This window comes from Grus americana, chromosome 2 (assembly GCF_028858705.1).
Source record: "Grus americana isolate bGruAme1 chromosome 2, bGruAme1.mat, whole genome shotgun sequence".
Taxonomy (NCBI): Eukaryota; Metazoa; Chordata; class Aves; order Gruiformes; family Gruidae; genus Grus; species Grus americana.
In genome coordinates, this window is record NC_072853.1 from 22,696,234 (window position 1) to 22,720,628 (window position 24,395).

Consider the following 24,395-nt stretch of genomic DNA (forward strand, 5'->3'; position numbering starts at 1 on the left):
AGCTGGGTGATAAAGGGGAAAACCCCTTCCACTTGCTCGCATGCTTTAACAACCTGGTCAACACAGTAAGCGGCTGTTATCTTCTGTAAGGAAGTGAGTGAGAGCACGGGAGTGTGAGCACAACTGAACACTTGATCTCAACTCTTTCCCCTTTTACCTATAAAAAAAGAAAAGCAAATATAATTTTACGCAGTAAATATTTTTTTTATAGACTTCAAACCCCATTTCGTTATCAGTAGCTAGATGCAACTCGTGCACTCAAAAGCTAGCCTTCTCTTTTAATAAGTAGAGATCTCAATGTTGGCTTATCAAATATAGCAAATTCCTCAAAAGTACTTCTGGTTCACGACTACAGATTCTATAGCTGACAGCTCTATACTGCTTAGATTCACAGTACTGCTATTTTCAGTTAGGGACCAAATTAAAAAAAAAATCCAGTGGTTACAGTACTTCAAATACTCATTTTGACAAATCCTCAGTCTCAGTCTTTAATTCCAGTCAGTTTTGAAAGGTACTGCAGTTTCTACCACATATTTAGCAACTGGAATACGTAGAATACTTGTAATAGCTGTGATAACTGCTACTGAAATAAACAACCCCTCTCTATACATATTAAAAGGAAGCTGTCGTATTACCTGTATGGTAGAAAGGATGCTACCCCCCCAAAAAAAAGTGAGCATCTCATAGTACAGTATTCAAAGCCATAAAGTAATCCCAAGCTTCAACTGACTGAAAAGAACAAAGAATTATCAAAAAATCCCAGATCAGCCTAGCTTGTCAGCATCCCAGGTTACTCCCATCTTCCCAATAATCATTTCCTATTTTCTTTAGTCATGAAGACATAAACATGAAAAACATTCATACATAGGTTTGGTGGCCAAACAACGTACTTGAGCATTTCTGCACACAGCAAAAGAAATACCTGCACCTCTTAGAAGTATTTGTGCTGAAGTCAACTGCATTTCTGTACCACTGCATGCAGGCTGCAGCATTGGTTTTAAGACTGAATGCATTGCTTCAGTTTAGGCACAGGTAACTACAGTAATATGTGGTACAAGAAAGTGACACATTTGCACAGGTATGTTTATTTTTTCCTGTGTTTACAGTGCTTCAATTGTAATTTTAAACCATTCAGAAAGCACAATTTCATACCAATTTTACATACTTTACATCACAGTTCAACAACGTTAACACAATCGTATCTACTAAATCAAATGAACAAAATGGCCATGAACATTTACACTATTCTTCTGTAAACAAGTTTTTTAATAAACAATGGTAAATGGAATTAACACAGACCACCATATGAAAGAGGAATGAGCTTTTCCTTAAATAAATCACTCTGTTTATAAATACTTCAATTCTCTCAATATACATTTACAGACATAATCGATTAACAGCAGATTACCTACACTGTTCTTTAAAAAGAAAACGTCTAGAGATGGACCACTGTGTGTTAAATTCACCTAACATAAGCAGCAAGCAGATGATTAGTAGAGTGTTAAAAGTATTACTGTACTTCAACCTCACTTCTGTTTGTTTACACCAACACTGAGAAGATTGTCATGTTAGGGAACTTCTACTTGAATTCCAGCAAATTACAATCGATCTTGTAGTACACATATGGGTAGTACTCCTGCTGACTGAGGTTTAAGCCTGGAATATCCATAGTTGCCTGCAAATAAAGTTTTAAAACCAGTTATACCCTTACAATTCACACTCCTGTTCAGAAGTAGATGAAACATTCACATGTTTTAGAAGCAAATAGGCAAGCTTAATTTTTCATGTTCAAGTGACTGTTTGAGCAACAAAGTTAGAACTTTGACAAATGAATAACAGTATTTTTCAAAATGAAATACAAGCACTTTTTAAAAATCTAGGTAGCTTTGTATCAATAATTCACATTTGTTGCTATAGTAAACAAACTGTCATAAAATGGAAGGAAAAGTACTGCAATTAAGTTTTACTACTTCTAAACACAGATAGTTTATGAAAAGAATGATACAGGGTGCTGAATGATCCAGGAAGTTACGTGAAGTTCAGCATCTTTAATTTTCACCTTAACTCTCTCTCATCCCCTTTCCCCAAAAAGAACTGGAAATACTTTGGAAAAACATCATATTCTATTTAATGTTATGAAAAATTCCTTTTAGTCTTTTAAAATTCACCTAAACTAATTCTGTGGTCTATTGTTAGTTAATCTTTAACGATGAAAAGCACTGCTTTTCAATACAAAACAAATTAGTAGAACAAGCCTCCCAGCAAACCAGTTTTAAACATGAAAATGAGACCTCTACTGATGGAAAGCATGACCCTAACCTTGGCATCAATTCAACCTCCTTCAGCAGAGGATGACAACTATGTTAACTTAAAAACAAAGACAGCAATGCAACAACAGAAAAAAATTGTTTCAGTATTAAGGCCACTGTTACCATAGACCGTGGACAATTTATATATTCCTTCTGGGCTCAAAAAAAGTTCAAGTTCTGTAAGTCTAGTTTCAGATCAAAGCTGACTTTGAATTCTTTAACAATATGAATATGTATACAGTCTATAAGATATCTTTCCATCGGTAGGAGGAAAGAATGCAGTAAGAAGTTACATGAGGCTTTTATACTTAACAGCTCATCAAATGCATTGGTTGCAACTTTAAATACCATCTGCTTTGACAAAATGTAAAATAGAAGTGGCATTTTTATAAGGAGACAAAATTTTCTGTACTGTGACAGAATGATAGAGAATATGGAGAGGTGTAGCTTTTTAATAAAGCCAACAGACTTTTTTTTCTGTTTAAACAGACTAAACTTAATATTGAAGAGGAGTAGCAGTTATAAAAAATACTTACATCAATGATAGCTGCTGCACTGCTGTCAAGGTGTTTGTATAAGTCATACAAAACCTCCCTCAGTTTCTTCATTGTTTTCTTATTAGGCTGAAGCAGCATTGCCTGGAAGTTAACTGGCAAACCATATCTGAGGAAATCAAGTAGAAAACTGTGAAAACACTGAAATAAGCCTTCTTTTATCCTTTCAAAGCAGAATTTTATTTTATTTTGAGAAAGAATTCTATTGCTGAAGAGGAAATTCTGCTCATTTTCATTTTTGCAAGACCATTCTGTTTCTACAATTCATAAGGCATCAATAAAGTAGAATTTCTTTCTTCAAGTTTAAAGTAACAAAACAGAAGTCTAAATGCTTTTAAAATCATTTTAAATCCTTGAGTACTTAGCACAATTCTCAAAATCACCTGAAGTCTCAGACTGTTTCAAACATTCCAATTAGATTACTTGAAAGACTTTGCTTATGCCACTAGGTGGAGAATCTAATCTGTACTCTATCCTCCTTTCTAGATGTGTGGAAACATCTGACAATATTCAAATCAAGTTCAGCTTTCTTCCTTACCCAAGTTTGTCTTCAAAATAAGCCTGTAGCAGCTATGAAACAGACTAGTATGCAAGTTAATGTGGTTTTTTTTCTTTTTCTCCTCTGTCTCCTTTATGACAACTTATCAAAAAGGCTAAAAAACCTTTCCATTTTCTGACAAAGGCAGAAGTCCTTTCAACTCTAAAAATCCAAGTCCCTCCTTCTGCAGAACAACTACAGCTCTTAAGTCAACTTAGTAACTATACTTCTGGATAGGGATGAAGAAAAAAGCAGAGAAATTTTATAGTTATAATATTGAACTGTTTAATACTGAAAAGTTTAGACAACAAAATTTTTAGAAAGGCATGTTTTAGAGAAAAAGCATACATTTCAAGATGTCAAGCTATATTACTCAAAGCCTGAATACTTTTTATTCTGAACTACTCACATTTCCTACTTCAACAGAAAATATAGTAAGCTCTTTTTACAACCAGCTCATAAAGCAAACTAAGAATCAGCAGATATGCCTTGCTGTAAAGTACAGAGTACCTTTAATTCCTAAGGCCCTGGCTCACTGCCCTACTTCTTGTTCCCTCCTTCCTGAAAGAGTGGCATTCACACACCTCAGTTTGATAAACCCAAGCTAGACGTAAATTCACGCAAAGTCCAGGGAGAAAAGCGCTATTCAGGTCTGCCTCATTACCTTAAAACAGATTCAACAAAAACTCTTAGTGCTTTCACATGAATCCACGCAATGAAAGCTTCACTGAAATTAACTTTCAGCCACCGAACCAGAGGCCCCTGTGAAAGTGAGGAGGAAAAAAAAAAAAAAAAAAGAATTGTTATTCAAACTTCAGAAAAAGATTCAGCCCATTAAGCATGTTTAAGCAGATACTCAATATCCGTACCATGACGATAAAGACAACTTAAAGACAGAGTTCAACATGGACATAATGGCTCAAGGATGTTTCAATACTAATTAAAGAGAAATTTAATGAGACTTATGTCATCTCTTCAGTACACCACCTCGGCTGCCATGGGTTAACTATATTAAGGACCATTTTAGTAATATCTGATTATTTCATTCAAATGCTTGCCCATTTTCAAACTTCATATATTATCAGCTGCAATATCAGTACTTGGGTCAATGCAGTGAGGAACATTTGTTCTACAGGAAACTCAATTATCCCTGAGCAGATTAGCTGGGTGGCAGGCTATGTCATGTTATCCTTGCAACGCTTTCTCAGAATCACAAGTTCATGAAATTGTTATGTAGCAATAACAAGTCTTAGACATCTCATGTTTCTATAATGACTAGTTTATACAGACTTACAAACTGTTTCTTCTTGTCAGTTGACAGTCTATTCATTTCTTCTTTATCTGCTTTCATCTCTTCTTCATTATACTGGAAGTCACGGACCACAAATCTGCATTTGGAAGTGAATAAAATCAAAACTGGCTATATGGAGATCCTTCAAAGCATGAGACACAGAACAGACACAAAATAAGCCTTACTTATATTCTCTGGCTTTATGCTTGAAGTCATCCACTGCCTTCCTGAACAAGGTGACGTTACAAAGGTAACTATCTTGATCCTCAAAGAGTACACTACACAGAAAAAAAGTGTCAGAATTAATAAGGTTCAAGTCACCACAGATCAGATGTACAGCAGCTCAAGTCGTACTTTATCGCTACTCAGGCAGGAACATAAATGTAGATAATCACATGTGTTTAATTTGGGAAGTAATCCCCTTATAAAGAAAGTAACAGAAACTTTAGCAACTGCTCTTAATTACTCCCTTTGTAAAGGATGTCAGTTTCCATTTCAGATTTAGAGACTTCACCACTCAAACACTTTATATGTGTCAGGGTATTTGTTCATGTTAACACAATTTTAAAGAAAAAGGAACTAAAGCTGGTTTAATACTGAAAAATTTGGACTACAGAAATCTTAGAAATGTGTGTTTTAAAGAAAAAGGAAATGGATTTAAAATAGAAAAGGACACAAATTAAAGAGACATAGGCTGGTAAGCAAAAGTGCTTCTTAGGCTGTAAAAACTACCCCTAGATTTACTATTTTATAGTCCAAGACAATACTGATTATTTTGAGACTTCGCCTTAGGAAAAAAGCTTGAAGAGATTTAGACTACTCCTCAATGCCATACTGTCTTCAATACAAGCACTGCCCCACAGTTTAACAAGCCATCTCTTCTTAAGTTATCCCTAGGTCATAGTTTTCCAGTAATTAAGTAAGAATCATTAGCAGATCTCCCACTAGGCTCAAGTTGATTCAACTCAAATGTCAAGTTAGCCAGAGCAAGTTCAGATTTTATAACTGGCACAGAGCTGGTAATACCAGATCTGCCTGATCAAAACTTCACTCTGTCAGTTAAAATTAACACCACATCAATGCTCTGTGCTACACTTTGACTCGATTTTCAATGTGGTTACAAGATTGCTAAAGCAGCTTAACAGTATTAGCAAATCTGGGCCTCAGTCTTGCCCATCACAGACATCAAGCACCAGCTTGGTACCAAGGACCTTTGTCAGCCAGTAAGAGACAAGTTACTTTTCTTCACACACAAGAAAGCCATCTATGCTTCCAGTTCTTCATTTTTTAGCAGTTTTCAAAGGGTATATGTAACTTTTTTCAAGTCCTCGGGCATTAAGCTTACAGTGTAATAACAAATATTTGTTGTTAAACCCACCATGCACTAGCTTGAAGCTGAATATGCCTTACCTGACCTAGATCAACTTTTCAATTCTTTTACTCATCCCACATTAATTAGTCTGATAACTTTGTTAAACCTAGAGTTAGAGACCCTTTGAATTTTTCCTCAACTGCAACATAATCAAGCTTGATCAGGTATAGTTATAAAGCTAGACATTTTGACAAGTTTTTGACTTATCTTTAAAATTTAAAGTTAGTGCACATAAAGAATACTTCTAGCACATGCAAATACGAGATTTAGCATATAACAACTTACTTGCTGGAACGTGGTACAACCATCTCTGCTAGTGTTTCATATTGCTTAACCCAGTCATTATAATTTAACCTAGAGAATACACAGTTAGACCTTTAGTACTGCAGTAAGAAATCTTAGATTAATGAATCAAGTTTTTTTAAAAAAAAAATGCTAAAACCATTTAATTATCTCATCTTCCAACCCAGGTGTAGGTTGTCAGAAATGCACAAGACATCAGGGACAGTCCTCCTCCTCAAGCTGTTTTTAAGATTATTGCTAAATAAACTATAATTATAGCAAAAGTAACATATTTTATCTTTGGTCTTCATATAAGTTTACAAGTGTAACATTTGTGAAATCAAAGAACTAGGAGATTAAATTAGTCATCATTAAGTACAGATCTGAGGGGACCAAATGGACTTAACTTTCAAGGTTTATCAGAAACTCCTTAAGTAACTCAGAAGAGCAAAGTTACAAAGAGGAATACTTTTTACACAATTACAAGTGGGTTCCTCAGAGTCCTGCACTTGCCTGAAGGACTGCTGAGAATTTTGGAAGCCCTGCCTTTCTGTAGTTGGTGAAGAGGTTCCACCCTTTCAACCCCAAAAACAAGTCAAAGGTAAAAGAAAAATAACAGTCAAGATATACTAACCACCTGTTTTCTGCTGAAGTCACTGCAAAACTTCAGCAGTTTTGCCCAGCCTACTGGCTACCTTCAAAAGTTAGCAACTCTGTTTCCAGCTCCAGAAAAATATTCTAGTACCATTTTCTCATTTTACAAGAGGATTAAGGACACCTGTATCACCATTTTCCTTGGCCAGGGAAACGGGTGGGGTTTTGTTGTTTAAACATTTCAGTCAGACACAACCTGTTCCCAGCCATGTGGCATAAGCAGTGTTACATTGGTAGAGACTTCGATAAGTAAAAAAGCAGTGTTCTGGCAATCTGAAAAAGTGCAGAGCAAAGTAGTAAGGAGTTCACTTCACTCACTAAGTGGTGAAAGCCAGCATAGTCCTAACCAGGGTAATTTAATCATTAAGCCTTCTAATGTAAAACAAGTCATGTTTTTACCGAGTACTTATTTTCTTAAGGATACTTTCTGCAACATGACTAGCCATGGCTGACATTAGATAAGAGACATAAGTCTAATTTCCAGTTTCTTTAAGAAATTCACAAGCACTCAGTATTCCTTATTATGAGTTCTCATGAACAATGCAACACACACTCATTTGCCTCTACAAAGCATCCAAAAGTTTGTGTTAATTTATCCAGGAAAACCTCAAATTCAGATGTCATTAATGTCCAGTATTATAGGGCTGTGTGATCTATTATTTGATTTTTTTTGTTATTATTATTTTTATTCTGGTTTTAGGACAAACAATAATCTTACTTTGGTACAATCACTAATAACGTGACCAAATATTCTGAATCGAGTACAAAGTCCTCTTTCTTTACAATATCAGCAAGACTTCTGGTTAGCAAGCTTCCCCTGCAGAGAAACAGACAGCCAGAGTAAATACACGTTTAAGAATCAAATTCATCTGGACAACAGTTTCCAGTGCTTGATAATACAACATTTTCAAAAATATATTTTACTTATGCATTCATTATCAGCAGAGCAAACAAAATGTCTTTATACACATTTTATATCTTACTGTCTAAAGTCACCGAAAGCTTTTATCAGTAGCTACGCTGCTGTGCGTCATTTCCATATTCCAAATACCTCACACACTTAAGAAGCCAAGCTCTCTTTTAAAAGAAGTGATTTAAAAACACAAGAACCATTAAAACCATTAATTGTGAAGTCCAGTATATGGAGTCTCAGAGTTACAACTAATCTAGTACAGACCTACACACTGGAGAACCTCAATAGAAATTTAAAGCAGCATATTACCTTGTATTCACAAAAGACTAAGAACATACACATTTAATGGAGCTTAACTGACAAATTACCATGGCTTAACACAGAACTTATGGCTATCATTAGTATGACCCATGGTTCTGAATCGGCCAGCAGGCTTGTACCATTAACCATAATGGTAGGGTTGGGCCAAATTAATCATCAGAGCTACTGTACCTCACCTGTATTTCAGATAATCATCACATGCACATCACAAGACAGCACTCAGTCCTTGTTTTGTTTATCTGCATGTATACAACAGCTGTCTCACTGGGTTTCTTCCCTCAAAATTAACCAGTAAATATTGATATGCTCGAAGCATAAGTTGGAGTGAAGGAAAAGATTTCCTTGTTTAGACAGACACCTAAGTAGCAGTGTCACACACCACTAACAGCAAGCTTCTCTCAATGGCTCCAGCAATTTATACTATTTGTACGTGCTTTTGTGTATTTCATAATTTCACAAGTGAGCTATTACCAGCAAGTCAGTTGGTAATAAGTGTTCTTTTATGACAGCTGCTATTCAAGATTGATAAACATCTCAAAAATACATTAAGGTTAGAGCCTGTACCTCCTCACACACTACTAAGTTTTCATGGTTAAATAACTATTCGGTGCTACATTAGCAAAAAACAATGTGACTTACGCATTCTTTCTTTCCAAGTTCTGAAGGTTCCCTTTCAGATTATTGTATGCTGAGGCTCTTGCTTTTAGATCATTGTCAATCTGGTTTACTCCCTTAAAGATAAAAATAAAAGGAACAGTATCTAAAGGACTGGAATAGTTTTTAAATGATTTCTCAGCTTCAAAGCTTAGATCTGCCAACAAGAACTTAATGAAAAATACATAAGTTAAAAACTTTATTTCTCTAGTGCTTGACAAACTTCATTCAAAACTCAGAACACTCTAAGTCAGAATTCCTTTAAAGGAAAGGCAGCCAACAACAAAAGTTGCACATCCTCTTCTGGTATCAACTGGACATGGTTCTGCACCCAGCTGATCATTACTCCATCACCTTGAGGCTACCACCCTCCATCTCAGCTGACAGGAGAGATCATTTGAAGTTTACCTTCCTACTGTGATACAAATACACTTGTGAACACTGGGTATTATTTCCTCCAGCTGTTGCCTCACTTCTCATTATACTTTTTCCTCATTAGAATTTCAGTGACAAAAATGATAGTATGGTTTTATGAGTAGCAAATCAAGAATTAAGTAACCCAAAGCACTATTGCTTTGCATCATCTACAACTTAAGAGGAGAGACTGTTGCACTGTATTTGCCTACTGCAATTTGCACCTTTCCTTCAGATAAACAGCCTTGGTCACTCAAAGACAGAACGTCAAGTAAATGCATCATCTGCCTGATTCCAAATGGCTGTTACTATCTGCAATTCTAAATGTTATCACCATTATTTTATGCTTCCCCCCCCGAAGACAGCTATTTCCCATTTTGTATATTTGCAAAGGAAAATACAATACGTCATATCACCATCTCTCTTCAAAGTCATCTTTTATGCTGCTGTTTTCCATTGGCAATGGCTTATAACTATAAAGAAAAATCTGGTTTCTACAGACTTTCTTCATTTAATAAAAACTATTATTTTGGAATGTCAGAAGTTGCACAGAGCCAGTTCCAGGGCAGACAGATAAACAGTATTTCAGACTTGAATCCAGTTTATTTCAGAAAATAAATATGTCTAATCGAGTAGAGGCAGCATTCTAAGTTTAATGTCACTGGCAGCCTTCAATCATCTTTCAAATTTTGATATGAAAGTTCCAACTATATTACTGTTTAGACTCAGACTCACATTTGGCTTGCCATTCCTGCTCAAATAAACCCTCTATCTCAAATCCATCCTCCAGGACTAATTAGAATGATTACTAAAAATGATTCATTCCCACCCAGGTAACTTGGCAGCAAGTGGAAGAACACAAAACAAATTAAGCAATTAGTAGATCTTAAACATCCAATCACATTCCTACCAGCATGTACCCTATAAAAGGAAGTATTGTAAAATCAATATACTTAGTTGGATAACTGAAAGAATGTGGTATAGTATTTGTCTGGCATCATAATGCTGCCTATTCCCTCCTTCACTGCCTCCTCACTGTGATATGCAGGTACAAGGATGTAAAAATTCCGAGGGCCAAGTATCTGAACACAGTCAAGGGACTCTCCCTTTATTTGGACTTAGGCCACTGACAAAACATTTTGTTTGCATACAACACTTCATCTTGGGGATCCAGATATGACTTTATTTCCACAAAATAAATCTCTCTAAAACTACGTCACCCAGTTATACAGTGACCTTGTTTATGTAACATGGAAGTTCACTTGTTTGTAGCAGGAAGAAGTCATTAAAAGCATGAACATTCTGGCAGTTTCACTTGGCAACATGTTAACAGCTTGCACCTTCACAAATACAGCAAAGCTTTAGACAAAATACTGTGAAAATAAGACAATCTACTTCTTAAACATGTGAGTATTTAAAGTTATTTAACTTCTTTGACTGATATAACCTTCAGCAAAGCATATGGAACAATTCAGTAGGCATCACAAAGGACGCATCTTCATGAAAACTTTTTTATACTACAAGAAATGGCACTAACACCTTTTTTTAATACAGCTAGAAGACAGCATTAGGGAAAAAAAATAATTAGAAGCTATTAAGCTAGTCCCTTTGTGCATTTGGACTTTTCCCCAGACCGACAACCTTCCCCTCTGCCTTTTCCAAGGATCAAAACTTTCAACAGTCTAACTATGCATTGTTTAATGACAAAAAACAAAAACCATTAATACCAAATATTGCCTTTAGGAACCGGTTCCATTCTTCTGTCCTAATTGTCAATACCCTAATTGCTCTCATTTTTAAAGTCAGTAGCCTTTTAAAAGATGATTGCTTAGACAAAAGCCTGTTACTGCTGCACTGTCTGGAGTTTACTGTAAAGAAGAATCAGCTTTGCTTCCTACTCAGCAAACCTCAATGTCACAGCAAAGCTCTTGAAAATATATTTGCGTAAAACTGTCAAATGAAGTGACAATACAAACTTCCTTTTGGTAGCAGAATTGGTGGATAACTCATAAATGTAATTGCAAAATGAGGCAGACAGAAGATACTACCAGATACTACCAATCTAACATAGTGGGCCTATTTCTACAAATAGCAAACCCCGGATATTTAAACCACTTAGTGGCTGGCAATACCTGAGTGTCTTCTGGTAACTACGCAACAGAGCTGTTCTACTGCAGTAGACACTGGGATTGGTGAAAATGTTGGACACTAAGGCTATCGAAGTTGTCTCCTTGCATAGCAGTCTTATGACCATAACTTCAAATACGAGGAATGATTAGATTAAGTGACAGCTCTCACATGGCACCGATACCATCTTCGAAGTCTTCAGTATTGACACTGGGGTTCACAATACTTCTGAAAGTTAAAAGCTGAAAAAACTTGATGGATACATTCAGCAGATTTCCTTTTATTTTAAATGTTTCCAATGCTGCTATAATTTTGCCTCAACGGACAAACTCCCCATTGCAGTTGCCATTACTATCGTTTTGGCAGACATCAGAATCTGCTGCTATAGTCAGTGAGGAAGATATAAAACCATACAGGAAAAATAGTATCTCACTATTTGACATGCTTTTCAAGTTATTTTCACATCAACATGTCAAGAGGCTTCACAAAATTTATTTAATGTAGCTCTATCTATTTTCCTATATCTTCATGTTAATCACATGCCAGAGTGAAGATTTTAACTATGTTGGGGGCAAAACTACTTCAAGTCCTGTGACATTATCTCCTACATGTCACTTCAAGAATGTAAGGCAATTTCAATCATCTTCCTTCTCTTTGCCACATTAAGGACACATCTGCGACTCACCATTGAAAGCATTTTTTAAACTATTTGAAATTAGATTTAATACACAGGTGTCCTTGAAGCTGTCCTTATAGAAGATAGGTACAGCTAAACATGCAGAAAAATGGAAACCTTCAACAGGATGACTCATGCTGAACTCCAGCAGACCTGTTCCTCTGCATTTAGTATCCAGTCTAATAATTCAATGAGGTCTCTAAAATAGATGGAGAAGAACGTAAGCCAGTTATCTAATTCAAAGTTCAGGTTCTGGAGTACAACTTTGCTGTAAACAGATGATTTACCTAGCAAACTCCAGGACACAGGACAATGTGCACTGAATCCTTGATAATATTTCAATAAAGAGCAAAAACATCCCTTCATGTTCTTTGCTGCTTTTTCAACAAACTTAATTGCTACAAAACCAAGTTCTATATTATGGCAACAGGTAAGTTCCAAAAATGAGACAAAACACAGTTGAAGATTTTTCCCCTTTTTTTTAAATTCAGTAGCTTTCACTCCTATTCTAAGGCCAAACCAAAGAAAAGGAGCTTTTTCAATAACCACTTACTTGATAAGACTTGTAGAAAGCACTTCACCCTGTATCTTTTGGTCTCTCTATCCCTCTTTCCCCATCAAGTTCCTCTTCTCCCAACTTAAAACTTCACACCTATACCTGCAGTGAACAGCTGAATGCTTCATTCTGATACCTTCTGAAGAAGCAAATGTTTATGTACTTAGGCAGTGTCAGATATCACGATTATTATTTTAAATCTGTGAGATATTTTTAATGTGCAAATCTTAAGAGTCATAAGTCAGTCTGTGTTCCTCCAACAAAGTGCCATGCCGCAGATGTTTTCCAGGAACAGCTACTGAATGTAATTTATGGAGTAAATTCAAGATGAGTAGGTTCAAGATAGCCCCGAAGCAAATATCAAAATGAAAGCATTAATTGCATTCTCAGTCACCTATGTACCATATATTAAGATTCTGTAATCTCAGCAAAAATTTTTAACTAATAGTTTCAGGAAAGAAACTAACATCTAGAGAGCCAGCAGTTATAGCAAAGCCAGCACTCATCTCTGTCCCCACCCTAATTATAGTTTCCACAGATCCATCACCAAAGACTATCTCTATAGGTACCCAGAGCAGCTACTTCTTTTTTCCAGGTTATGCATTTTATTGACACAGATAATTCCAAGAGCCAGTTTGCAGATTACAGAAAACATAAAAGAAAAAAAAAAACTGAAAAAGCTGGGAAGATATTAAAGCAAAGGTAGATTACAGAGAACTCTTCCACTGCTTGGATACAGTTAGGTCTCTGCTGAGGGCCCTATCTGTGCTCACAGCAAGCACAAATCAAATGAAGTCCCCAAAGTGCAAAAAACTACCAAGGTAAAGACGGGGAAAATCTGTGACACCACTCAAATGAGCTTTCCTTACATACAACATTGAAGGCTCATTTTTCCCTGTCACAACTGAGTGCCATAGCTTTCAGAAGGTAGATAAGTTCTCTGGTTCACTGCTAATAGCCCACAAAGTTTGAGAACATCAGACAAATGGCATGCCAGTACAGCAAAATTTACATGTAAGTGACAGTAATTTGCTAGCTATTTATTTGTTAATTCAGTGATCTTAGGAGACAAAAATTAGCAAAGACAACAAAAAGGCCTTGAGGGAGCACTCTCCAAATCTTATCCCCATCCTAATATACTACTTTGATTACTAACACACAAACACTGCTACCAGGTTCACTGCTATTGATTAAAGTTAAATGAAGCCAACAAAAACAGACAAATACCTTTGAGTACCAAGTTTTGCACATAGATATCTCAAGTTCAACTAGGAAAGTTTTATAAAACAAACTACCTTACCTTTCCAATAATTTCTGAAATATTCTTTAAGGACTGCTTGATTGGGTATTTGGCCATATCCCACTGGAACCTTGTTATATAGGTGACCAAGTCAACTAAAATTGTAAAGAACAACTTTGTTAAGATAGACAATAAAAAGACTGATGTAGGATATTCCATGTAGGACTGCTGTAACAGAAGAGTACTGTAACAGACTGTGGACCTTCACATGTGTGGACCCTGCTGCTTAATTGTTTATTTTCAAATTTCTTAAGTTTTAAGTTATCCATGACCTCTGCCTTTAGATATTGGTTTCGCCACCTCTGTAGACCCTAAATAATAATTATCTGTAAGTCAACAATGGCTGGAGAAGCACAGACAAGACCAACTATTTTTTGCTTTGTGTGAAAAATGGGTGGGAGAAAGGAGGGTTACAATGGAAAAAAAGGTGGAAAGTTCACATGGCTCACCTGAAGCAACAGTTTTGTAAAGCTCTCTATGAGAGAGACTACTCCAAGCCCCTATCTAAGCATAACTCTGTTAATTAGGACCGTTGTACTTGTCTTCACGTTAAGCCACTCATATTAGCCTCTCTTGTATCAATATAAGCTGTGTTTTATGAATTGGCTATTGAAAACAAAACATTGATTTAGAGACCAGTGCAACTCTTTACTACGATAAAATGGACAAATATTTCCATGAGGCAACTAGTTTTATAAAGACATTTATTACAATTTGGGAACAACTGAGTATTCCAGCAAAGCTTACATCATACCTATTCAGATGACAGGCTAATACAAAGAATGTTTACAGTGATCAGTAGCAGTCATTTTTATGTTCCACCAGAGACCAATGATGACAAAATATAGCCTTAAAGGATCAAAAGGCTTCTGTCAGTATTTAACACGTAGATCTAATTTCTTGCCGTTCTGAATCCTATAACTTGTTTCAAGGCAAATGACTCATGAAAAAACTACTTCGCATGTCTAAACTAGGCGTTCAGAAAGTCACACAAGGAAGCAACATTTAGTATGTTTTAGGACCATTGCCTTCCCTCCTGTCACTTTTAGGATGCACATATTGTGGTTAACACTTTACCTCCATTAGCCAGAAGATTCTCCTGAACTTTATCTTTACTGTCTTCTAGAACATCAGCCATATACTGGGCCACTTTCTTTACAACACTGAAAAGTGAAAGAAAGATATGAAAAAAAGAATTAAAAAAGAGCCATTTTGAGAAATACCATTCATGAAACCGATCTGAAATTGCCTGGGAAAACAATTAAGAGATTGAATCAAAAAGGAAGAGTTGATTGCTTTACATACAAGCTTTCCAAGAGCACAAACTGGGCTCATTATCTGAAGGAGATCAATTTCTCAGATACATGCCAGACCTTTATTTAAATCCCTCTAAAGTGTTTCTACTCATCAGTTCTCAACAAGGTAAAGCTACTTCCCTTGGCTCCAAGTAATAAAGGTTGACTTCAGGTGTAATCTCATTATACTTCAATCTTTTTTTTTTTTTTTTAAGTTTGTGGTACTTTCAAAATCCTAACCCCTTTTTAAAAATAGATAGCGAGGTAGAAATCATCAATAATCCAAATTAAATACAAGGCAACCATGACAATGAAACACCAAAGATAACTGAAAAGCTATGGAGAGCCATAAGCCCTCATGAGATCTCACACACAATACCTGACTTCCTCACTAGAAAAGCTATGTTTAATATTACTCACATGTGCCACGCCAAATAGTTTCCTTTTCTATTTAAAACAACTACTTAACACTTCTCTCCTTGAAACAGAAGATGGCTCCACAAGTTCTGGTTATGTGAAGTTTTGTTACATTTGCTCAAAATCACTTTCAAAGGACCATTACTTTCTTCAAAATGAACAGCTTTTGCATTTTAATATTAATGCTGTTTCATCATCTCTGTGGATTAGCAAACAACGTGGTTACCTTCTCAAAGTCTGTGAATAGTACTCTAACTTGCTAAAAGAACAGGTTTTACTCCATTTCATCATCACTTCCTGCAGCTGGCCGGCCAATTCTTAACAGTTCTCCAGGACCTGGGAGCACAGAGCACTACTATAGCAATAACCATCCTTCATCAATGCATAAAGTCCCACTATTCCACAAGAAGTTCACTTTTTTTTTCCAAGTACAGATACTAGGAAAAACAGCAGCTTAGCTTATTGAAATCTTAGCTTGCTGACTGCCTGCAGAGGATCACTATGAAACCAAAAAGTTGATTATAATCCATGTATTGTTAGGACTTGGCAAACCATCACATCATGATTCTAATATTTTGCATGCTAATAAAAATAAACTATTACCTCTCCACAAACGCATCCAGTTTAGCCAGCTCATCTGACAAACCAACCAAAACATCCAATGTGCCAACCTAGAAGGAAAGATCCAAATGCATTAGCAATCATATATAAACATAGAAAGATAAAACCAAATTACAATAAAAGCTAAGTCGCATGAACAGGTAGCTTTTCAAAACTACATAAAATACTGTACTCCAAGATTTCAGACCTCAGTTGCTTTAACGAAGTCACACTGTTTCATTTGCTTAAGATACCCCTAAAGCACCACTGTATCAGACATAACTCACTCCAGTCTGGTGTAGAGTTTCAGTCCTGCATTCCAGCCATCCAAAACATGTTAAAACAACTTTTACATTGTGAATTGGCTGCATTTCACACAAAGTCACTTGCTTCAGCATTTGATTTACTACTTTAGATCAAATCTGAAATTTCTGTAATCAGGTATCTCAGTGCTGGAGGCAACCAGAACATTGAACTTTCAATATATGAGTACTGCAGCAGTCAGACCAACAAGGGTCCCTCTTCTTACCTCTACTAGTATATCTCTTGAAATAACTCGGGACAGTCTAAATGTGAATATAAGTTATGGCAGTTGGAAGATCATCTTAAAAGACACACTGAAGTGCTTTGTGCCCCGGGCCCATTCCTTAGCAGAGACAGGAACAAGGCATCACGCCACCTGAACTTAATCCTTTCTGTAGACAGAGATTGGTGGCTTATCTTCATTTTGATAAGCTTTGGTGAGCTTTCACTCAGTTAAACTGAGCTCACAATTCTTGAACAAGAAACATTTGGGTGTCAGGATAGACCTTTTCTTAATGAAGACACTGGCTCATAACTTTTCCATGCCTTGATAGTTGTATTAAGCCAAGAGAAACTGCTTTCAGATTTTGTTTCTCTTCACTTCTCACAGTAATAGAAAATAGGAAGAAAACATTTTGAACTATAATGCACATCAGCAGGTCACACTGGAATGCTCTGCTGGAGACAACCACTACTCTAACAGAAGAGTGTTACTTCTGGACAGAGAAAAGGCAGCAGCTGGTTCATCAACCCCTGTATTTTAAATTGAGCCTTTTCACTCCATCTCAACCAGAAAAGGAGAAGCAGACAATTCAGAAGTCAAAAACAAGCAAACAAACAGGAAACCGTATCATCTGAGTATTCAGATCACAATTCTCCATTTTTCTTCTAATTTTCTTCTCCAGCTAACTGTGAAGTCGAGACTACTATCCCTAGAAAAACTGCTGTATTAGCTGAAAGAACACAGCTTGCTGAACCTTTAAAACTTACAGAGTAATGAATTTTTAACTCAGCATTTCAGAAAAAAGATAATTGTTCTCTAAATTATTTTTTAGATCCACACATAATCAAAAAATAAGTCAGCTGTTCTCTCTAAAAGGTCTGCAAGTATTCCCCATCTACAGTTTTAGCCTAAAGAAACAAAGATGATAAAAACCAAACATACTTCTTAGGCCATGAAATGGCGCTTACATACCTTCAAGTCCGGAATATTGAACTTTGAATTAGTAGAAAGATTGTTGTTTTTTGTAGTTGCTGCATGTAGTTTCTCCCATGTCTGTTGACAGGTTTTTTCCCCAGGAGCAGAAATCAGCCAAAACTCAGTCATTTTTGTGTCTTTATCTTGATGCTTTCTGCTTCTCAAGATAGAGGCAAGATGCTAGAAGGGAAGCGAGGGCGGGGGGAGAAAGAATATCTGCCATTAGTTTCGGATTCAAAGCTTTGCCTGAAGAAAAACATCTCATTCCATGTTACTAAAGTGCAGTTTCAGCTGCTGTTAGAGACTTTACCAAGATTATCATGTGGCTCCAAATTAATTTTTTCTATCTTCCAAATCACATTTGCACAGTTGGAAAGTCTTTTTAAAATGCCCATCCTGCAAGTTAAAGTGGGCTGAATTTGCAACACTAGCATCTTTCAACTACAATTCCTCAAAAGATTATAAGCAATCTAACTGAAAATAAATCCAATAAAACAGGACTCAAATCATATTTTCACAGCTGTATATATTTTCCAGCATCTGTACAACAGACAACTTTTTCTGAACACACAAGAGGAAAAAAACAAATTTTGACTCTGACATGATAGCTTTTCCAATCACTTTTCAGATTAGAACAGTGTTAAAGTGAGTAAATGCCTAAAAAGAATATTTAAACCTGATAAAATTTTGCATGAAAGAACAAACTAAGGTTCTCCTGGCAGCTAAAAGTTTCAGCAAAGAGGAGGACACGTTCTAATCTTGGTATCTCTGTTGTCATTGCAGACCTTCAGTAATGTTACACATACTGGCATTAGTCAGGAGACTATAGGTACTAAACACAAATTACGTTGAGCTACTTTGCAAATGACCTCAGGAAGTTAAGAGTATATATGTTCTTCTGTCACTAAGAAACAGAACAAGTCAGTTGAGAGTTACTGGATTTTTTAATAAGGGGGTGAAGAACAAAATCAAAGCATACCTTGACAGAATCTAAATGTCAAATTTTGATATTTGCAATGTCTTCTGTAGCAGCTTTGAAATAGAAACCTATATTTCATAATGAGCACAGACTACAGCACTCAATATTTTTCTTTTTGAGAGAGAATCAAATATTGTATTTTTAAGAATTAAGACACAGTAGCAAACTTTGCCCAAAACCACACCCGTAGATCCTTCATCTGTGTAATAACGTCAACAAGTGACCAAGGGTGTTGAAGTTAGAGATGAGCTAAAGCAAGGCCTGTTAGCTGATTCTTTTGTTCAGCTACTCAGGAAGCCTAAAGCTGAAGAAAGTTTACCAACCGTTAAATTAATACCATGAAGCACATCTTGCCACTGGCATAACAGCCATCCTCCTTCAATTAAGGGGCCTTGTTTATAACAAGAGATGATGACATCCAGTTATTGATGCTCTTGATACTGCGCACTCCATGTCTGACACTGAATTACCAGGTAGTAGCACAGCAGTGCTATCATCAGACAATGCCAAGGTGGGTACAGATATTTAAGAAATCAGAATATTTACAAGACCAGACACATGTTCCACTCTGCACAAGCTTGTCCGGCCTGACCCTGCACAGTTCTGGGCACTCTCCTGTGCTGGGGCCACACACCTGCACAGCTAGTTATATTCACCAGCAGAAGGTTGAGGACCTGGAATTTACCTCTGCTCTCCCCACTGGAACTACTCCCTCTTCTCCCCTAATTAGTTGCCAAAGCAGGTTGTAAAGAGAAGGGATAAGGAGTTCTTTGCTCCTGGAAATAGTATGGATAAGAAAAGGGGTCCTGTCTCCGAGAAGGACAGGTGAAAAGACTGGGTCTGCTTCCTCCCTCGTGCTGTGTCCCTGACTGCTGGGGGAAAGTCCATGAGAGCAGAATCAGAAGGGGGCACAACCCATGCTGACAGCCCCTCAGGCATCACCGGCCCCTCACGCTCACAAGCACGTACTGTAACAACTCTGTCATACCGTACTGATGATTTTGGTATCGGGAGGTGTGAAAAATTAAAGCAACATCAGTCATCACCATGTTACAGGGCTCCTTTGTTTAGGAAGCACCAACTGGATTATCTCACATAATGGGCCTCCACAGAAGGTCTACTAATTATCAACGATTTGGAATGAGACAAAATTTCCTCTTATTCAGACTACTTTGATGCATTATCTTCCATAACACATGCCAAACTCAGTGAATCCACTGCACATAATATTTTCCTACATTTCACTGAACTCTGGCCCTATAAAAGACACAACCAAGTTTACAGTAAACTTCACCCACACAGGGAGACACTGCCACAGCTGACACATACAGTCAAAGTGTTTAAGCTTTAAATTGGTTTTGGTTTGGATTTGACTAGACTAGGACTGGAAGAGGCTTTGAAATAAATGTTGGATAAACAAACTAGTTTAGGTGGTGGCAGCAACAGCGTGCAAATATCCAAGTAAAAGATGGAACAGCCATAATGCAGAAATCCAGAATCCTATTCTGTAAGACAGAAGGAACGTTGCATTCTCATGTTTTCCACTAAAACATAAATGGTCCCTAAAAATGTGTATAAAGTTTCCAGAGATTATATCATCTAAGGAAACAGTTACATGTTTACAATGACACAGTCTCATTCCCTGCATTAGAGATTGGGAAAATCAGTTCACCATTAAAAAGCAAAGCATCTTTTCCAGGGGAAAAAAAAAATAAAAAAAATCTTTAACAGACCCATTGCAAAGAATAATGGCTTTCAATAAGTAAAGGTTTGCAATCTTTTAAAGTTAGTTTTCAAAGGTCAACTGTTCAGACTTCATATGATGACTACAAGTCTACCATAAACAAGCCTTAAGTTACAAATACCTGACAGACTTGCAGCAAATCTTTTTTTCATGCTTAAAACCCAATGAACTTGAGCACTTCATGATTCTTCAATATCAGAGGCAAAAATAGATTGTTCAACTGAATAACCAGGGTCTTTTCACTGCTCAAAGTAAAGAGGTACAGGTGGAACAGTTGTGGCTCCCAGGAATCTTTCAGCTAATGGACTTCCCTTCCTCCCTCGCCATTTCTGTGTGGTTGGTTTTCCTGAAGCTCTGTTCCATTTCTAATAGCCATGGGAAGTAAGATGATTCCCCATTTTAGGTACCTACTCAATGGAGGTATTGTCAAAAAAAAAAAGCTTGGAGGAAGAGTTTTATGTTTGTATGTTTGTTTTAAGTGAGGGGGGATGGAGTTTGAAACCAGAACTCTGGGGAATAATGAACAAGCAGTGGAGAAAGGACAAGTGTTACAGAACGGTAAGAAAAACAAAAATAAATGCTAGTCAGCCAAAAAAATACATACTGACCCACTGTAAAATGAAAGCCATGAAATTTAAAGAGAAGAATCAAAGAATAAAGCAGGAAATACCAAGTGTTCAAATAAAACCTAGAATAAGCAATAAGAACGGCCAAGTGAGCTGTTGTTTGCACCGTGTACCTCTATGATCAGCACTTTTTTGTAATGAACTTTTGAGCAGAATTTGTCATAGTATAGTTCCACCTAATCACTATTAGCTATTTTTGCTATTTCAATTGCTTCTCATGTATATTCAAGAGAAGAAATATTCATAAATGGATATATGCATACATAAATAGAACTGTCTACAACACATAAATCTACCAATTTAAAACCATTCAATACTATAGCACAACTATAGTTAATCAAGCTAACGCTTTCAAGGTGTTTTTTTTTCCTAAACATTGTCTGTTCAGTACCCTACCACACTATGATATTGAGTAGAAACTATGGTCCTAGTTCTGCTGAAAGTGGATAAAGCTACCCATTGGGTGAAACTGCTTCTGGGATGCCACTGTAAGCATTTTCTGGCCAACTTCAACAAAAAGTGCATTAAAAAAAAAAGTCAGGAAAATGAGAAACAGTTTATACAAAAATATCTCTACAGACCATGCTGAATTAAAGTTCAGAACTTCCAGAACAGGTTCTGGAATTCCAATTTCACATACAGCACTGAGCTAGCTACCTTGATACTTACAATTCCACAGGTCATGACATTACTATCTTAATACTGAATGACCAAACTACCTGCACCTCCAAAAAAAAAAAAAAAAAAAATTTGACCTTGCAAGACCAGCACTGCTTTGACCCATCTTTATCTTGTTCAGGACTCACTAAGAATGCAAGTTCTCATTTATCAGGGCTTAATACTAGAAATTCATTAGAACACACTTTTCTCACTTTAGATTCAACAACTGGGCAGCATCCCACAGAGTTTCCTTAACACTTTCTCATGAGCATACCCACAACATAACATCGAAGTGTAATAGTCTTCCACGTGCTATTATAAAGAGATTTAAGTAGCACAAACACATTGCCAAGATGTTCTGCTAGTCAAATAAGCAGAACTTATCTACAAAATGCTTGAAATATTTAACCCCTTGAAGCTTCCCTCTAGAGTACCTGTTTTTGAACCCTAACTACTCTAATGCCCCAAATAAGTTTGATTATTTAAAATGTATTTTGCATTAGTATCCATAATTTATACTGCTTAATTTCTATGCTATTAGGAAAAATGGATTTCCAAACAAAAATCTCTCATGCAGTATACTATAATCTACGCAATAAAAGGGCTAAACAGCAGTGTCGGTGCTGTACCTGGAAAAACACATAGTGATGTCAAAACAGAATCTCAGCTAAGACTTTTTGTATTGCATTTAAAAAAAAAAAAAACAAAACAGGACTAGGGGGAGGGGGCAATTGTTTCTTCATTCCTATTGAGCTCGACAGGAAAGCTCAATTTACTAATGTGACTTATAACAAGTAAGTCTCCCAGTATCCAGCACTAGGTCCCCAAGGTGTTATTTCCTCAAGCTCACTCTCAGAAACCCATTCTGTGCTTGGCCTTCACTGCCTCCACATTTCATAAACAGCAGTGGCCACAATGAGGAAGCCTGAGCTACGCCCGAGCAGATTTCACAACCAAGAGCTCGCACAGGCCTTGTGCGGAGGCGACCCGGGGCTGGCACACGGGGCGGGGGGAGCAGTCTTTACTCCCCACAGAGCCGCTGACCTGGATCACAGGGATTAGATGACAGCTCCCATAGCCCGGGCAGGCAGCAGCTGCCCCGGCAGCCACCGGCGCAGGCTCCCAGGACCGCGCTTTCACTTCGCCCTCCGGAAGACAAAAACCCCAGAGCGGCTACCTCACTCCAGGCGGGGGAGCCCGGCAGAGCGGCAGCACGGCAGCCCCGACGCCCGGCAGCTCCCGGAGCGGCGCCGAGGCCTGTCAGAGCCCCTGAGAGACGCTGCGGCGGGCAGGGCCCCCGCGGTACCGCCGGGCCCGGCCGGCGCTGCCCTTCACGCCAGGCCCAGCGCGGCCCGCTGTCAGGGGAGGCCTCAGCGCTGCACTAGCCGCTCGGGGCGCGGCGCGGCCCGGCCCGGCCCAGGCCCTCCGGCCCAGGCCCTCCGCCTTCCCCCCCTCCGCGTCCCGGGCCCCGCCGGCGGCGGCTCCCAACGGCGTTTACCCGTTACTGCTCCATCCCCCGCCGGCAGCTGCAGCCGCGCGCCGCCCGCACACCCGCCAGCGGGTCACGTGAGGCACCGAGTCAGCTGACGCCGCCGCAGCGCCGGTCACGAGACGGCGGAGCAGAGGGGCGGGGCGGGAGCGGGGCGAGGGGAGGGGGTGATGACGCACGGCGCAGTGACTGACAGGTCCGCTCGGGGCGGTCGCGGAGATAGGGCTGTGGGTTCGAGACCCAGCCCGGCCGGTCCCGGCGCGGTCATCCCTTCACTCCTCCCCACCCCACAGCCAGGGCTCGCCCGGGGCACCGCCGCCGTCACGGACACCGCCAGCCTCCTCGGGGCACCGAGCCGAGCATCCTGCGGCCGCCATGGGCGCCTCAGGCCAGCAGGCACGGGCAGGCACCGGCCGCCTCAGGGCCTTGGTCAGCCCTGGCCACCTCAGGGCCCAGCAGCTTCCGACCACTTCTGATCAATCTGGGCTTGATTGGGGAATTTGTGGGAGAACCAGTTATGGATCGGAGTGGCCTCGTTCACCACAAGGAAGCAGATGTTGTTAAGAAGGCTTGATATGATTTTGCCGTTAGGGCAGGGAAGGCTAGTCAGGGTTGAAAGCCTGTGTGTTCATTCTTGGTGCGGTCGGCTAATTTTCCTTGGGTCGGCTCTTGGAAAACACAGAGTCTTGGAAAATGCAACGGAAGTTCAGTGATCAAAGCGATCAGTATATGTGTACTTAAATGCTTTACTGCCATTGATCTGCAGTGAAGGACCTGGGAAAGGAGACAGTATGCATGCAGGGGAAGAGTGGGAAAAGATGGACTTAGAAACTGCTACTGTTTTCTTTTGGCACCGAAACCCATTTTTCTTAGCTTGCACAGTAATTGATAAGTGAAAAACAGCAGGTTGTAAATTGCTTTATTACTAGCGGAGTTAATTCCTTTTACTGTGTGAAACTGCTTATCATCTTAATTCACAATAGTACCTGCAGAAAGCAGGAACCATATACAAAAAGCAAACTACTTCAGTTTGCTGGTTTTGGTGAACTGAACGATTTGTTCCTATTTTTCTTCTTTTTTTCAGGTAGGCAAGAGTTGGGGCCATCCTATAGCTGTGGGAGGC

At 38.4% G+C, this 24,395-nt stretch overlaps 1 protein-coding gene across 2 annotated transcripts; it reads right to left on the bottom strand.

Annotated features, from left to right (window-relative positions):
- Positions 1-1,065: 1,065 nt before the first annotated feature.
- On the bottom strand, positions 1,066-23,408 carry ATP6V1C1 (ATPase H+ transporting V1 subunit C1). Of its 2 annotated transcripts, none has more exons than XM_054817886.1 (13): positions 23,282-23,408; positions 17,772-17,954; positions 16,277-16,344; positions 15,039-15,124; positions 13,962-14,056; positions 8,874-8,965; positions 7,719-7,817; positions 6,350-6,418; positions 4,878-4,970; positions 4,696-4,789; positions 4,066-4,163; positions 2,846-2,972; positions 1,066-1,675 (listed from the first exon to the last, which is right to left on the bottom strand). In XM_054817886.1, exons 2-13 carry the CDS (start codon positions 17,901-17,903, stop codon positions 1,580-1,582), a joined length of 1,149 nt encoding a protein of 382 aa, XP_054673861.1. In that variant the 5' UTR covers positions 17,904-17,954; positions 23,282-23,408; the 3' UTR covers positions 1,066-1,579. The 2 variants fall into 2 exon arrangements, with proteins under 2 accessions (XP_054673861.1, XP_054673862.1); XM_054817887.1 differs by lacking the exon at positions 23,282-23,408 and adding an exon at positions 22,828-23,011.
- Between the last annotated feature and the right edge of the window lie 987 nt (positions 23,409-24,395).

Bases quoted from the DNA above. Each gene is read 5' to 3' on its own strand.
- ATP6V1C1 (XM_054817886.1), bottom strand. From the start codon at position 17,903: ATGACTGAGTTTTGGCTGATTTCTGCTCCTGGGGAAAAAACCTGTCAA. The intron at 6,419-7,718 runs GTAAGATTATTG...TGTATTCTCTAG, and splicing joins TTATTAGTGATTGTACCAAA to GTTAAATTATAATGACTGGG. The intron at 4,971-6,349 runs GTAAGTTGTTAT...TTTTCTGTGTAG, and splicing joins GTTGTACCACGTTCCAGCAA to TGTACTCTTTGAGGATCAAG.